Source organism: Dendropsophus ebraccatus, chromosome 7 (assembly GCF_027789765.1).
Source record: "Dendropsophus ebraccatus isolate aDenEbr1 chromosome 7, aDenEbr1.pat, whole genome shotgun sequence".
Taxonomy (NCBI): Eukaryota; Metazoa; Chordata; class Amphibia; order Anura; family Hylidae; genus Dendropsophus; species Dendropsophus ebraccatus.
Genome location: NC_091460.1, coordinates 131,090,227 through 131,103,606, shown reverse-complemented (window position 1 = coordinate 131,103,606; position 13,380 = coordinate 131,090,227). Strand labels below are relative to the sequence as shown.

The window sequence follows — 13,380 nt, the reverse complement described above, 5'->3', positions numbered from 1 at the left end:
TTGTGGGCACATACAGCGGTGCCCGCAAGTCAATTGTGAAAAAATAATGTTTTGGCTGCAGGAACGCGCAGAACGCAATTTAACACCAGCTGTTGCTGTGCAACGGACAGTGTTAAACGCTGTGGGAACATAGCCTAACTTGTAACCTGTTGTTTAAAATCCCTGATCATTCTGTGTTAAAGGGGAACTTCAGCAAAAAAAAAAATAAAAAAAAAATCTTTCAAATCAACTAGTATCAGAAAGTGCCAGAGATTTGTAATTTACCTCTATTAAAAAAATCTATATTCTTCCAGTACTTATCAGCTGCTGTATGTGATAGACATAGATTTGTAGGGCATACAGCAGCTAAAAAGTGCTAGAAGATTTTTTTTTTTTTTAATAGAAGTAAATGACAAATCTCTGGCACTTTCTGACACCAGTTTATTTAAAAGATTTTTTTTTTTTTATCGCTGGAGTTGCCCTTTAAAGAGTCCAGTAGGCGGTGTCACTCAATGGACTGGACTCCTTAACATAAAAAAAATTGAGATTTCAATCAATAAATTACAAGTTTTATAAATTCTTTTCCAATTAAGATATCAGCTCTTCCTGCTTTATAACATGATGACGATAGCTTAGGTAAAATAGTTGTGGTGACAGGTTCCCTTTAAATCCTGTAACATAGCTCACACCTACAGTCACAGTCCTGATTGAAGTTGGAAGTAGTTGAGAGACATAACACAACTGGCATCATGCACTGGATTCTAGGAGACATATTTATTTCCTACATCAAATTACCGTATAGCGTCTGGCTACAGAATCTGTACACTCATTAGACTGGCGGGGGTGGGTGGGAGGTTTGCACTGAGATGCCTTCAGCATTGTAATAGCAGGTGTAGGTGACAATGGCCAAAATCTCCTGGGAAATCTCCTACAGCTCACCTGCTCCGTGTTGTGCACTCCCCCCAGGGTTTGCTTGGCAGCTCTAATAATAACAGGACCATGAGATGTGATCTGCCAGGTATAAGAACCGCACTCACGCAGACTACATTTATTATAGCAGCAGCTAAAGAATGCATAGTATTGTTATGTATCGTACCTTCTTCATAGGGAGAACCCATGTAGACGATTGCACAGCAGTCACCATAATTTTTTTTTTTTTCCTTTAAAGGGGTTGCTCACAAAAATACAATAAAATAAGAAAAATCTTTCAAATCAACTGGTGCCAGAGATTTGTAATTTACTCCTATTAAAAAAAATCTCAAGTCTTCCAGTACTTATCAGCTGCTGTATGTCCTGCATGAAGTGGTGTATTCTTTCCAGTCTGACACACTGCTCATTGCTGCTACCTCTGTCCATGTCAGGAACACCCATAGAAAACCTCTCCTGCTCTCCAGGCTGGAAAGAAAACCACTTTCTGCAGGACATACAACAGCTGATAAGTACTGGATGACTTGAGATTTTTTAATAGCAGTAAATTGCACATCTCTGGCACTTTCTGGAACCAGTTGACTTGAAAGAAAAAATTTTTTGGGTGAACTACCCCTTGAATAAAATTAACACTGTTCCTGCAACTGAGTGCATTTGGCTGTCCAGGCATGATGGTAGTTGTAGTTTTGCAACAGCTGGAGTGCTGAGGGTTCCCCATCGCTGCAGTAGATGATCCTTTTAGCATGTGTTCTATAGTGACAGTATTCTTCCTAATGACTAAATCTTTACCATGCGATTTTAGAGACATTTCAGCTGTTGTAACGTGTCCCAGCATTTGTTGATATTATATCTATTATTATATTATTGTATAGTTATTAGCTTAATTTTGTTACAGAATGGACTCAATGCTTTACACCTTGCTGCCAAAGAGGGTCATCTCTATCTTGTGCAGGAACTGCTGGAAAGAGGGTCTTCAGTTGACTCTGCAACTAAGGTACGGTTTACTTATCAGGAACACTGTGTGGAATATGTATCCAGAGAAACGGATAACCCGCATCGGTAGCTATATACAATATCAAACCCCTTAATAGTCTCTAGGATCTTCAGAGTAGCGATTATATATCACTCAAGCGGTGATCAGATGGAAATAAACAGTATCAAATGTGTATATGAAGAAATAATCAGGCACTCACCCACTGTAGTAGCTTCAAGGTGATTTATTGCAGCATGTACAGTTCATATGCAGCTGGAGGTACAGTATGTCCATGCATGCCTCCCTCCCTGTGAACGCTACATACTGCAATAAATCACCTTGAAGCTACTACAGTGGGTGAGTGCCTGATTATTTATTCGCATACACATTGCAATAAATATACTGCTAAAAATATTATTTTTAAAATAGTATTTATGTAAATATAATTATAATAATAATAATAATTATTATTATTAGTTTTATGACATAAAGAATAGCGCTAGCTTGCAACTCTTTCTTCGAATAGTGAAGTTGCAATAATTCTGACATTGTGACACTACTCACATGTGATGCAATGGTGTCTTAATGGATTCAGTAAAGAGGCGATATACTGACAATAAATGATAAATGACCTAGAGATATGTTGTTATAATGATGTGTCATTTGTTTTGTGCTTCTTTTATGTTTTCAGAAAGGAAACACAGCGCTGCACATTGCTTCACTCGCTGGGCAGGTGGAAGTCGTAAAGACTCTTGTCAAGCAAGGAGCCAATATTAATGCCCAGTCTCAGGTATGTAAAGATTTGTTCGTGTGAGATTTCTACTTAATATCCCTGATATAATTCTGGAGATGGCTGGCAATGATGTAGAGATCACTCTTTCTCTCTCTATATATAGGGGGAGATTTATCAAACATGGTGTAAAGTGAAACTGGCTCAGTCGCCCCTAGCAACCAATCAGATTCCACCTTTCATTTTCCAAAGAGTCTGTGAGGAATGAAAGGTGGAATCTGATTGGTTGCTAGGGGCAACTGAGCCAGTTTCACTTTACACCATGTTTGATAAATCTCCCCCTTCATAAGCCTATTACACATCCTGTCCACCTACTTTTGGACCACCATGTATATTTGGTTTCTTTAAAGGAGAAGTCCAGGCATTTTGAAAATCCGGCAGCGGGCAAGGGAGGAATTTGATACCAAGTACTAGCTTACCTCTCCCTGTGGCTGCTGTGAGCGACTGGATTGGCCTCAGGACCCTCCACTAGCCTCCTGGGTTCTTCAGAGCTGAGACGCCGCTTCAGTCCCTAAGCGGCCAGTCCATCAGCTGTGTCTTGCCATTGACCATAGAATTTGATAAGACAGCTCAATATGTTTGGGTAGGTTTATTTGAGACCGATGGACAAGAGGTATATAATATTATGAAGAATGTTTTTAAATCTTCAAAAAATGAGCAGTTTTAGTCTCTAGAATATGATGGTAGATGTCTTATAATTATAAATGGCGGCCATTACTTGTGAGAGATCAAAGGGGTTATCCAGCAAAAATCTTTTTCTTTCAAATCAACTATTGTCAGAAAGTTATATAGATTTGTAATTTACTTCTATTTAATAATCTCAAGTCTTACCATACTTATTAGCTGCTGGATGTCATGCAGGAAATGTTGTTTTATTTTCAGTCTGACACACTGCTCTCTGCTGACATCTCTGGCTGAGACAGGAACTCTTTCTCGGTTTTATATGAATCCCCATAGAAAACCTCTCCTGCTCTGGACAGTTCCTGTCTCGGCCAGAGATGTCAGCAGAGAGCACTGTGTCTGACTGAAAATAAAGCAATATTTCCTGCATGACATACAGCAGCTAATAAGTCTGGGAAGACTTGAGATTTTTTAATAGAAGTAAATTACAAATCTATATAACTTTCTGACACCAGTTGATTTGAAAGAAAAAGATTTTTGCTGGACAACCCCTTTAAATTCTCTCAATTGCATGTTATAAGCTACTGAGAATGTTCTATGCATTCTGTTCTGGTTCAGCAGTTTTATTAGCTTGTGGATATAGATACTTTCTTAAAGGGGAACTATCAGCAGTTTTGATCCATCTCTATATGTCCCTACTGTACAGGAGACGCGAGGAGGAAAATATGTCCCTTACCTTCCACTTCGTCGCCACTCCGGTGCAGTTAGTAGTTTGCTCCACAGTCCAGTGAAAACGTTAGGAGCCCTGCCTGCCCCCATAGCACCGATCTGCCCCCGGCCGGCCCCTTTCTAATGATAATGAATGAAGCAGCCAGGGACAGGCCACTATGGGGACGGGCAATGCTCCCAACAACCCTCAGCCTAGTGCTCCTAACGGTCTAACCGGACCATGGAGCATATGGCTAACTGCACCGAAACGGTGCCAAGGATGAAGGTAAGAGACATACCGTCCTCCTAGGCATCTCCTGTGCAGTAGCGACATATCAGCAGGTTAGATTCGTCTAACCTGCTGATAGTTCCCCTTTAAAGGGGGTGATTGGTTTCTCTAATACTGAACAAAGAACTAGCAGGACTCATGTGAGGTTGACTGGACCGTTTTATTTTCTTCTCCCATTTAGGACCCTCATCTGTTAGGGTCCTATTAGACAAAGCGTTTTTTTTTTAACGATTACAAACAAGATCTGAAATTGTTCACCATATTAAACAGAACGATAGTCGCTATTGTTACTACGATGGTTTACTCCATCTGATTTCAGCAGAAGAAGGAACAATGTGCAATTACACTGAACGATTAGTGAACAAATACAGAATTACAGCAAACGATTAACAATGATTTTAAGGTCAGATCTAAAACAACGATCAACGACACACAAACAATTTTTTCATCGTTTCCTGCAATTACACAGGACGATTATCGTTTAAATTCAAACAATATAACGATTTTTTGCACAATAATCGTCCTGTGTAATATGAGTAGAGTGTCAAGTAGAGCAGCTTGATGACCTGGATTCCATGCATTCCAATATGATTTCAATGGGGACAGTGTAGTGCTTAGTTTTCCCTGTAGGGGTGCTGTAGGGAAACTGAACACTTGCTTAGTCTACCTAGATCACATCCGATCATCAGATTACCCAGAAACAGGAACAGCCTCTAACAAATCATTGACTAAAGTAGGCAACCCATTTGATAGTGAGAACATTTCTTTTACAGGGCTGCCAGGTGTAAAATGTCAGCTCTTTTATACTTGTTGTTAAGGATTTTGAGTATTATGGGAGAAGTCAGAAGTGAAAACATTACACTAAATGACCTTTTGCAGGTTTCTCCTCTTGTGGATATCTAAATGTAGAGTATATTAGCTCTCATAGTGGTGACATGTAACTATGAGACAGAATGTGCCTTTAGCAGGAGCTTTGTATTCTCAGTAAGCTCATAGCAGATGGCGGGTTTACTCTGTGGAAAGGTGTATATGTTACATTCACCCTACAGGAAGAATCCTAGTGGGCTTTCCGTCCATCTTTCTATCTCTAGGAATATGTTTTGTATGATATCATTGCTTGCTGTTAATTCATACAGTACACAGGCAGGGGCGTAGCTAGGACTCATGGGGCCCCATAGTCAGAAACTGTACAGGGTCCCATGAATCCTGTTGGCCCTCCCCACTTCCTTCCCTCTTGCAGTGTGGGGTGCTGAGGGGGTTAATGTATTGTAGTGTGTGGTGCTGAGGGTTTTAATGTTTTGGAGGGTATGTAGTGCTGAGGGGTTTAATACCTGGGCAGCTTGTAAAGCCACAGGACTAGGATGGAGCCGCTGATGCAGCAGCCATAGCCCGTCACACCTAGCATAGACCACACTGCCGTTGCCTCTTCCTGCTCTGCCCCGTACCACTGCTCCTCCTGCCTGTATACATGTGTATACTGTATGTATGGCTCTGTCCCGTGGTGTTCTGTTCTTCCGATCCCCAGCACACAATTGATGACAGTTGTGCGCAGGGGAGCTGCGAGAACAAACGCCGAGGGACTGCGCTGGCCCAGGCGATTATGGGGGCCTCTTGTGGCTGGAAGTGCAATGCTGCTTCCAGCCACAAGAGACACAGTGGTGGCGGATGTGGGTGCTGTGAGTCCTAGCTACCATGGAGTCAGACCATGCTTCTGCATGGGCCCTCTAGCAGTTGTGTGGTCTGCTTCTGTGGTAGCTACGCCTTTGTACACAGGTGACATTGTCCCCACAGTAGAAAATTAAAATTTTTCTTACAGGGAACATGGCCATGCCGATAAATAGAGCGTGCTGAGGAAATCAGACGACATGAAAATACTAGTGTGATTTACTCAGTGTTCACAGTATATAGAAACTTTTTTGTTATTACTTGCTATCAACCATTAAGTGTGTATTGGAATTAAAATGGACTACATGGAGACTGTGTGTAGCTATTGATTGAATATTGTGGCATACAATATAGTCCAGGCTTTATTAAAGGGGTTGTTCACCAAAAAATGTGCCAGAAAGTGCCACTTCTTTTGAGTGTACTTCTTTTAAAAATCTTTCAGTACAGTCTTCCAGTACTTATCAGCTGCTGTATGTCCTGCAGGAAGTAGTGTATTCTTTCCAGTCTGGAGAGCAGGAGAGGTTTTCTATGGGGATTTGCTGATGTTCTGGACAGTTCCTGACATGGACAGAGGTGGCAGCAGAGAGCATGGTGTCAGACTGGAAAGACTACACCACCTTTCTATATGACATAACACTACTACTCCCATCTAGCCCACAACATAAGACTTATCATCCTCTGTGGGTACCACAGTAACCTCAGCAGATATAATGGTGTATGGTCCAAAAGCAAGGCAGACAAACTCTGCTTGATCACTTAAAGGGGTATTCCCATCACAACTTGTTAACCCCCTATCCATACCATTGGGTAAAATTGGGGGTTCAACCAGCGGGACCCCCACTGATATCAAGAACAGGGATGCAATAAATGGAGCACTCAGCACCTGTGGGGCCACCACAGCTTGCACTCCATTCATTTTCTATTAGGCCGACAAACGATTCTGAGTTTAGATTTTTTTCAATGACGTCTGGTTAATGTAAAAATAAAAAACATCTGTTCATCTTAGGTCCTATATATAGTGTATAAGTGTATAGTGTATAGTTTATAGTGTACATGAAAGGTTGGTGCGTTAGACTATTGTATCTTTTAAATTCACAGAGCAGTACATTGATGGCGGCTGGGATGTTTGGCCAATGTAAAGCAGATGGGCTTAAGGGGATTTACATACAAATCTCCTTTATTCCTTTCGTAGTGACCTAAAATACTTGCATACCTACATCTATACATTGATACGACTGGTAGGTAGGTATGGTAGCAATTAGGGCTGGACAATTAATCGAATTGATTTGATTTATTCGCCCAGAATGTTAGAATCAATTAGATTTTTTGTGAAAATCGTAAATTTAATTTTCACAAAAAAATCATTGCGGGCGGAGCTCCCCTCCTGGCCACTCCTTAGTCACCCCCCCCAGTGCCCTAGTCCCTCTCAGTCACCCCTCAGTCACCTCCAGCTGCCCCACTCCCCCTCAGTCACCCCCAGGCCCCCTCAGTCACCCTCAGGCCCCCTCAGTCACCCCCTGCTGTCCCAGTCCCCCCCAGTCACCCCCAGTCCCCCTCAGCTGCCCCGTCCCCCCAGTCTGCCCCAGTCACCCCTCATCTATTCCTGTACTACTACTACACCCCTCATCTATACCTGTACTACTACTACACTCCTCATATTTACCTGTACTAATACACCCCTTATCCTCTATACCTCCACTACTACACCCTACCTAGATGGAGTCACAAAGAAGATCTCCTATACTATATGGGGGCACAGAGTGGCACATATTTGGGAAAACTACTTAGGGTGCGTTCACACGTACAGGTTCTGCAGCAGATCTGCAGCAGATTTGATGGCGCAGATTTGAATCTGCAGCAGATCCGCAGCAGATTTGATGGCCCAGAGTTACTTTGCATTGAATCTGCAACTTTAAATCTGCGCCATCAAATCTGCTGCAGATGTACGTGTGAACGCACCCTTAGATGGGGCACAGAGAGGGCTTGTCTACTACATGGGGGCACAAGGGGAGCACTGTTACACTGGGAAGCAATACAGTTGTTGTCTCAAACGTCATTAAAATAAGATCTGACGCTGCAAGGAGAAAAATGTTCTGTTAGTTTAGCAAAAAAAAAAATCGTTCAAAAATTTTAAAAAAATCGAGACTTAATTTTTTGCCCATATCGCCCAGCCCTAGTAGCAATGATCTTCAAGTGATAGGAACCTTCCGCTGAGTTAGAATATCCTGTTCTTCAGAGTTGTACATTTGTGTTTGATGTGAAAAAGGGCAGATTGTAAATTTCAAAATGTCATAAAATGACAGGGGAAGCGGGTCATCTGGCCAGACTCCAACCGCAGTCTTGTAAGGTTTATCGCAACTAAGCCAATGTCAGTCCAGATCCTGTTTAGATTGTGCTGTAAGGATTATTCTCTGCCTTGTTGGTTACTTCATAAAAAGTAGACATTTCCATGGAAATTCTAACAGAGATACAGTATTTCAATGGAATATAATGGCAAGTGCAGCACATGATAGAGAAGCTGAACAGAATGATGTATCACTTACATTGTTCTGTGCAGCTGATCCAGAGATATCCTCCTGAATAACATGGACAATAAGTTGTCCTCTCCATTATGTGCATGAGCCCAGTAGTCCTGGATATTCATGAGAAGCAGAAAACTCCGCCCACCAGCTCCTTCACAGTTATCTATTCATGCTGTGTATAGATAGACAGCTGTCAATCAGCAGCTGGAGGGTAGGGGTGTGGCAAGAACCCTATTCTCCTGCATATTAGGAGAGCTGCTGAGCAGAATGATGTAAGTAATACACTGATCTGTTCAGCATTTCTGTCACTAGTTGATGCTGCCCTCATTTAAGCAGGAATAAACCTAGTGACAGATTCCCTTTAAGTAAGCAGTATATTGCAACTACTTTCCATTTATTTTGAAGAATTAGTTTGACACTATCAATTCTCTGGCATTATATCTATATATAGCAGTAACATTTGAATTTTCTCCTAATTGAGGATATTTCTTTGGCCTCATTCACAATTCCGTAGTTCTGTCGGCAGTTGCGGTCAATGGTATGGACTCATTAAGTTCACACGTCTGTATGCGTCACAGGGCCGTAATCCCTATTCTTCAGTGCATAGGTCCTTGCATTGTGGACGACTAAGGAGGCACATATGTAGTATGGACTGCACTAGGGACGTGTGAATGTAGCCTTTGGGTGTTAATAGCATTCAGGAGAGAAAGGGGGAGATTTATCAAACATGGTGTAAAGTGAGACTGGCTCAGTCGCCCCTAACAACCAGTCAGATTCCACCTTTCATTCCTCACAGACTCTTTGGAAAATGAAAGGTGGAATCTGATTGGTTGCTAGGGGCAACTGAGCCAGTCTCACTTTACACCATGTTTGATGAATCACCCCCATAGTGTTTCCTTCTCCCTAGCCAGTGCCATTAGCAAGTTCCTTTTTCAGTGTCTTAAAAATAAGTTAGCTAAAATATATAATTGACGTTAAATGCAGACGTGCGTGAAAAACATGGCAGCGGGAGGCTGGTTTTAACATGAAATCTTTGCCATGGGATTCCTTCCCAGCTTTAGAGACACAGGGGTCCTTGCAGGCGGCCTCTATGGGGGACTTCTCTACCCCATTGTTCTGTTATCATTTGCAGAACAATCAAACTGAGATGAGAGTCTAGAATTTTTTTTCTTTTTCACCTAAATTGCTCTTGACATTATGTAAGCCACTAAAGCATGCATTGGCGCGGCTCCCTACATTTTTAGTTTGCAGCATGAGCGGGATTAAAATGATTGTCATGGCTGGATTTACAGTTTAAAATAAACAGGATCACGACCACCAGTTATTTAGCGATGGAGGATTCCTCATAATGTGATGGATAACTTAGCCCCGGGGGATTTGCATTGGATTAATGTGGAACACTGCCAGTGATGTTCCATAGTTTATCGGAGGACATTGCACAATCTTCTGCCAATGAGGTCAGAGGGAAAAACATGGACACGGATGATCTACTGTAGCGGGGCAGTAAAAGCCGAGAGTTGTATTGGAACAAATAACGCCTGCTTGCTATGTGGGTGTGCGAGGGTAAATGGCACATGGAGAGAGAGAGATATTTTGATAGATACACAAAAAAGAAATACGAGAGTGCACTCACCCAATATATCGGGTGAGTGCACTCTCGTATTTCTCTTTTGTGTATACAATGCATGGACTTACGTGTTTCTGAGAGTAGCACCCCTGTAAATTTCCCACGAGAGCAACCCCACCAGTTATACTCCGAGTACTGTCGTCGCCCAATGTTTGTTGTCTTAAGTAAAGACATTATGACGGTACAGTGAGTTATATTGATAGGCAGGGTCTGAAGGTGGCCATACGCCTTCAATAACGGACGTCAGTTATCTCTCCATTCCTCCTTATACACAGGAGCTACAGGAGGAGCTACAGCTGAGCATTCCTCTGTTCTCTATATGGAGGGGAGAAAACTTATTTCTCCCAGAACAAAGGGGTCTGCATGTTTCTATCACGCCCAACCCTTCTCTCCACCAACATCATCTGTTGATGGACAGTAGGGAGAGCCCCATACATCTTACACTGTATACAAAAAGGTAAAGGGACCTTTAGTTAGATAGAAGGTGTAGAGGTAGTAGTATCAGTCCTAGTGAGATCTATGAGAGAGATCTATGAGATCTATGAGATTTCAGTGCAGTTGTATTAGAAGTCACCCAGGGGGACTTTAAATTAATATATGTGTGGGAAAAAGAGTGTTTTTATTAAAAAAGAAAAATCCTTTCCCCTAATAAAAGTCTGAATCGCCCCCCTTTTCCCATTTTCTAAAGTATATATGTATATATTTGGTTTCGCCTAGTGCGTATTCACCCCAAACTATAAAATTATCACCCCCCCCCCCCCAAAAAAAAAAAAAAAAAAAAGCAAAACTGCATTTTTTGATGCATCAAATTCAGAAAAATTGTAATACAAAGTGATCAAAGAAGTCGCATGTATGCAAACAAGGTGGCGATAGAAATTACAGATCATTGTGCAAAAAAATGACGCCTCACAAAGCCCCATAGACCAAAAAATAAAAGCGTTATAAGGCTGGTAATAAAGCAATTTTAAGGAACTTTTTTTTTTTTTGTCTTTATAAGTTTCAACTTTTTAAAAGCCGTCAAATAAAACAAAAGTTATGCAAGTTGCCTAGCGTTGTATTTTCACTGGCTTGAGAAACATATTACATTTTAGTTTTACCATAGGGAGAATGGCGTAAACACAGACACCCCCCCCCCCCCCAAATAAAAAAAATTGTGTTTTATTTTCAATTTCAGCAGGCAAATAATTTTTTTTTCTGGTTTAGCAGCATATTTTGTGTAATACAAATACAATTAGTGGCGGCGCAGAAAATAAGGATTCATGTGGGTCTGTAGGTGAAAAAATGTAAACATCGAGAAGGAAAAATAAAACAAGGCGAAAACAAAAACTGGCTTAGTCCTTAAAGGGGTTAATGTTAATCAGTCATTGTTTACGATGTTCGTGCACCCCCCCCCTTAAGAAATCGCATTTTATTGTAAAAACTATTATATACTGTATATGTAAGTTTTTCCCATTAAATACACATTTGTTCCCGTCCATAGTAATAGCTGACATTATTCAGAGGGTATACACAATACTAGATCGGTAGGACACCTCATTTGATGCATATTCAGCTGCTCTATCATCTCTTTCATTAGATGTTACATTAGTATGAAACATTTTTAGCATTGTACCCGACTAGTCACAGGGATCGCTTGCATCCTGCTTTGTATATTGGTTACCAAGCACTTAGTGACTGGTAATTCCATCTCTGCATCTCTTCCCGTCTTTACGTGGGATCACAGCTGCACGCTCCTTGCATTCTCCGTCTAAGTAAACTTATTCCAAAGTTTGTGAGAGGCAAATAGCCGGAGTATTTGTCAGAATGACTAAACATGTATTATTGGTATTTTCCCTATGAAATATTCAGTGTTTTCTATCATTGGGACACATGCACCTATAACTCTGCTGTCTCCAGATTGCTTCTTGTTGGACGTCCATATGTACCTGGGGGGCAGGACCTATTTTAGGGGGTAAAAAGTGAGCAACTGATAGGAGCCGCTAAGGACAGTGAACCCTGGGACACAATAAATTTGCCCAATATTATTTTAGGTGACCCGACCGACGCGACCTAAAGTGCTGACAATGTACTTTAGGTGGCTGTCCGCTACTTGGCACGTTACCTTTGTCCACACAATATCATTTCTCCTACTGTAATAAAGAGTCAGAGCAGTCGCGGTGTAGCGCTCTCTGCTGCTCGGCCTCCTGCACGCTCGCCTTTTCTTCTCATTCCACACATTCACTACTGAAGTCAATAATGACAACAAATAATGGAGGTGCACGGCCTCTGTGAGATCAACAGTGAGTACGCATACCGTGAAGATGGCGCAAGCGTGCAGGAGGATAGACTGCACAGAATATTAATAGAGAAGAAGGAGCAGGAAGGGGTGGTGAGGCGTGCTGGAGCACAGTACGAACACTAAACCTCCACCCCTCTTTGACTCTTCATTACTTTAGTAGAAATGATATTGTGCAGCATTGCCGCCACTGACACATTAGCCAAAGGTAACATGCTTACTTGTGGACAGCCACTTTAAGGAGGAGTCCAGGGCCGGTGAGGAGGTGCCTGAACATAACAACAGGCACGTCACGACCAGGAAGCGGCCGGGGAACCAGTAGCTGGAGCAGGATACAGCGGACCCCAGTGATGGTGTAAATAAATGCTTGTTGTTATGTTCAGCTACCTCCTCCCCAGCTGTTAAAAAAATGAAAATAAAAAAAAGATGGACCCCAGACTTATCCTTTAAAGCACTCTGTCAGCAGCTAGGGAGGGGTCTATGTGCTGACAGATTCCCTTTAATTGAGATATGGTGGTTCTATTTAGGAATTGAATGATTGTATTACATAGGTAGTTTATAAGAGAAACACATCACTGATCTCAGGGAGACCAGCCAAACGACAACACTGCCGACTACCGGTTAAAGCGCTCAATGCAGTAAAATCCTAGGTGCATTGCTACCTGGGAAGCATGAATATGCAAAAGAAGAGGCCTTGGAGCCTCATTTAAGAGTCTGGAAACACAGGACTAGCCAGAGATCTCTCCGGGAAGGACTCAGCCAAGGGGTGGCTCCTGTACGGAAACCACCAAAACCACCATATTAAGTGGCCCTATAAGTCAATGTAATGACAAGGGAAAAACCAAGGGCAGGTATCCATCCACAGACAGCATTTTTGGGGTGTTGCCCCTCATCAGTGTGGAGCCCGGAGGGATATCTGGCTAGTCCTGTGTTTTCGAGACTCTTAAATGAGGCTCCACAGCTCAGAAATTTAGAGAAAATTATTTGCACACAGTCAGTTATTT

At 42.0% G+C, this 13,380-nt stretch overlaps 1 protein-coding gene across 26 annotated transcripts in view; it reads left to right on the top strand.

Moving 5' to 3' along the window:
• Positions 1-13,380, top strand: part of ANK2 (ankyrin 2) — a 382,082-nt gene that overhangs the window by 254,978 nt on the left and 113,724 nt on the right. For all 26 annotated transcript variants that reach the window (XM_069978472.1, XM_069978476.1, XM_069978475.1 and 23 more), the window contains 2 exons: positions 1,802-1,900; positions 2,571-2,669. In XM_069978472.1, coding sequence (XP_069834573.1) covers positions 1,802-1,900; positions 2,571-2,669 — 198 coding nt within the window. The remainder of the gene's footprint in view (positions 1-1,801; positions 1,901-2,570; positions 2,670-13,380) is intronic.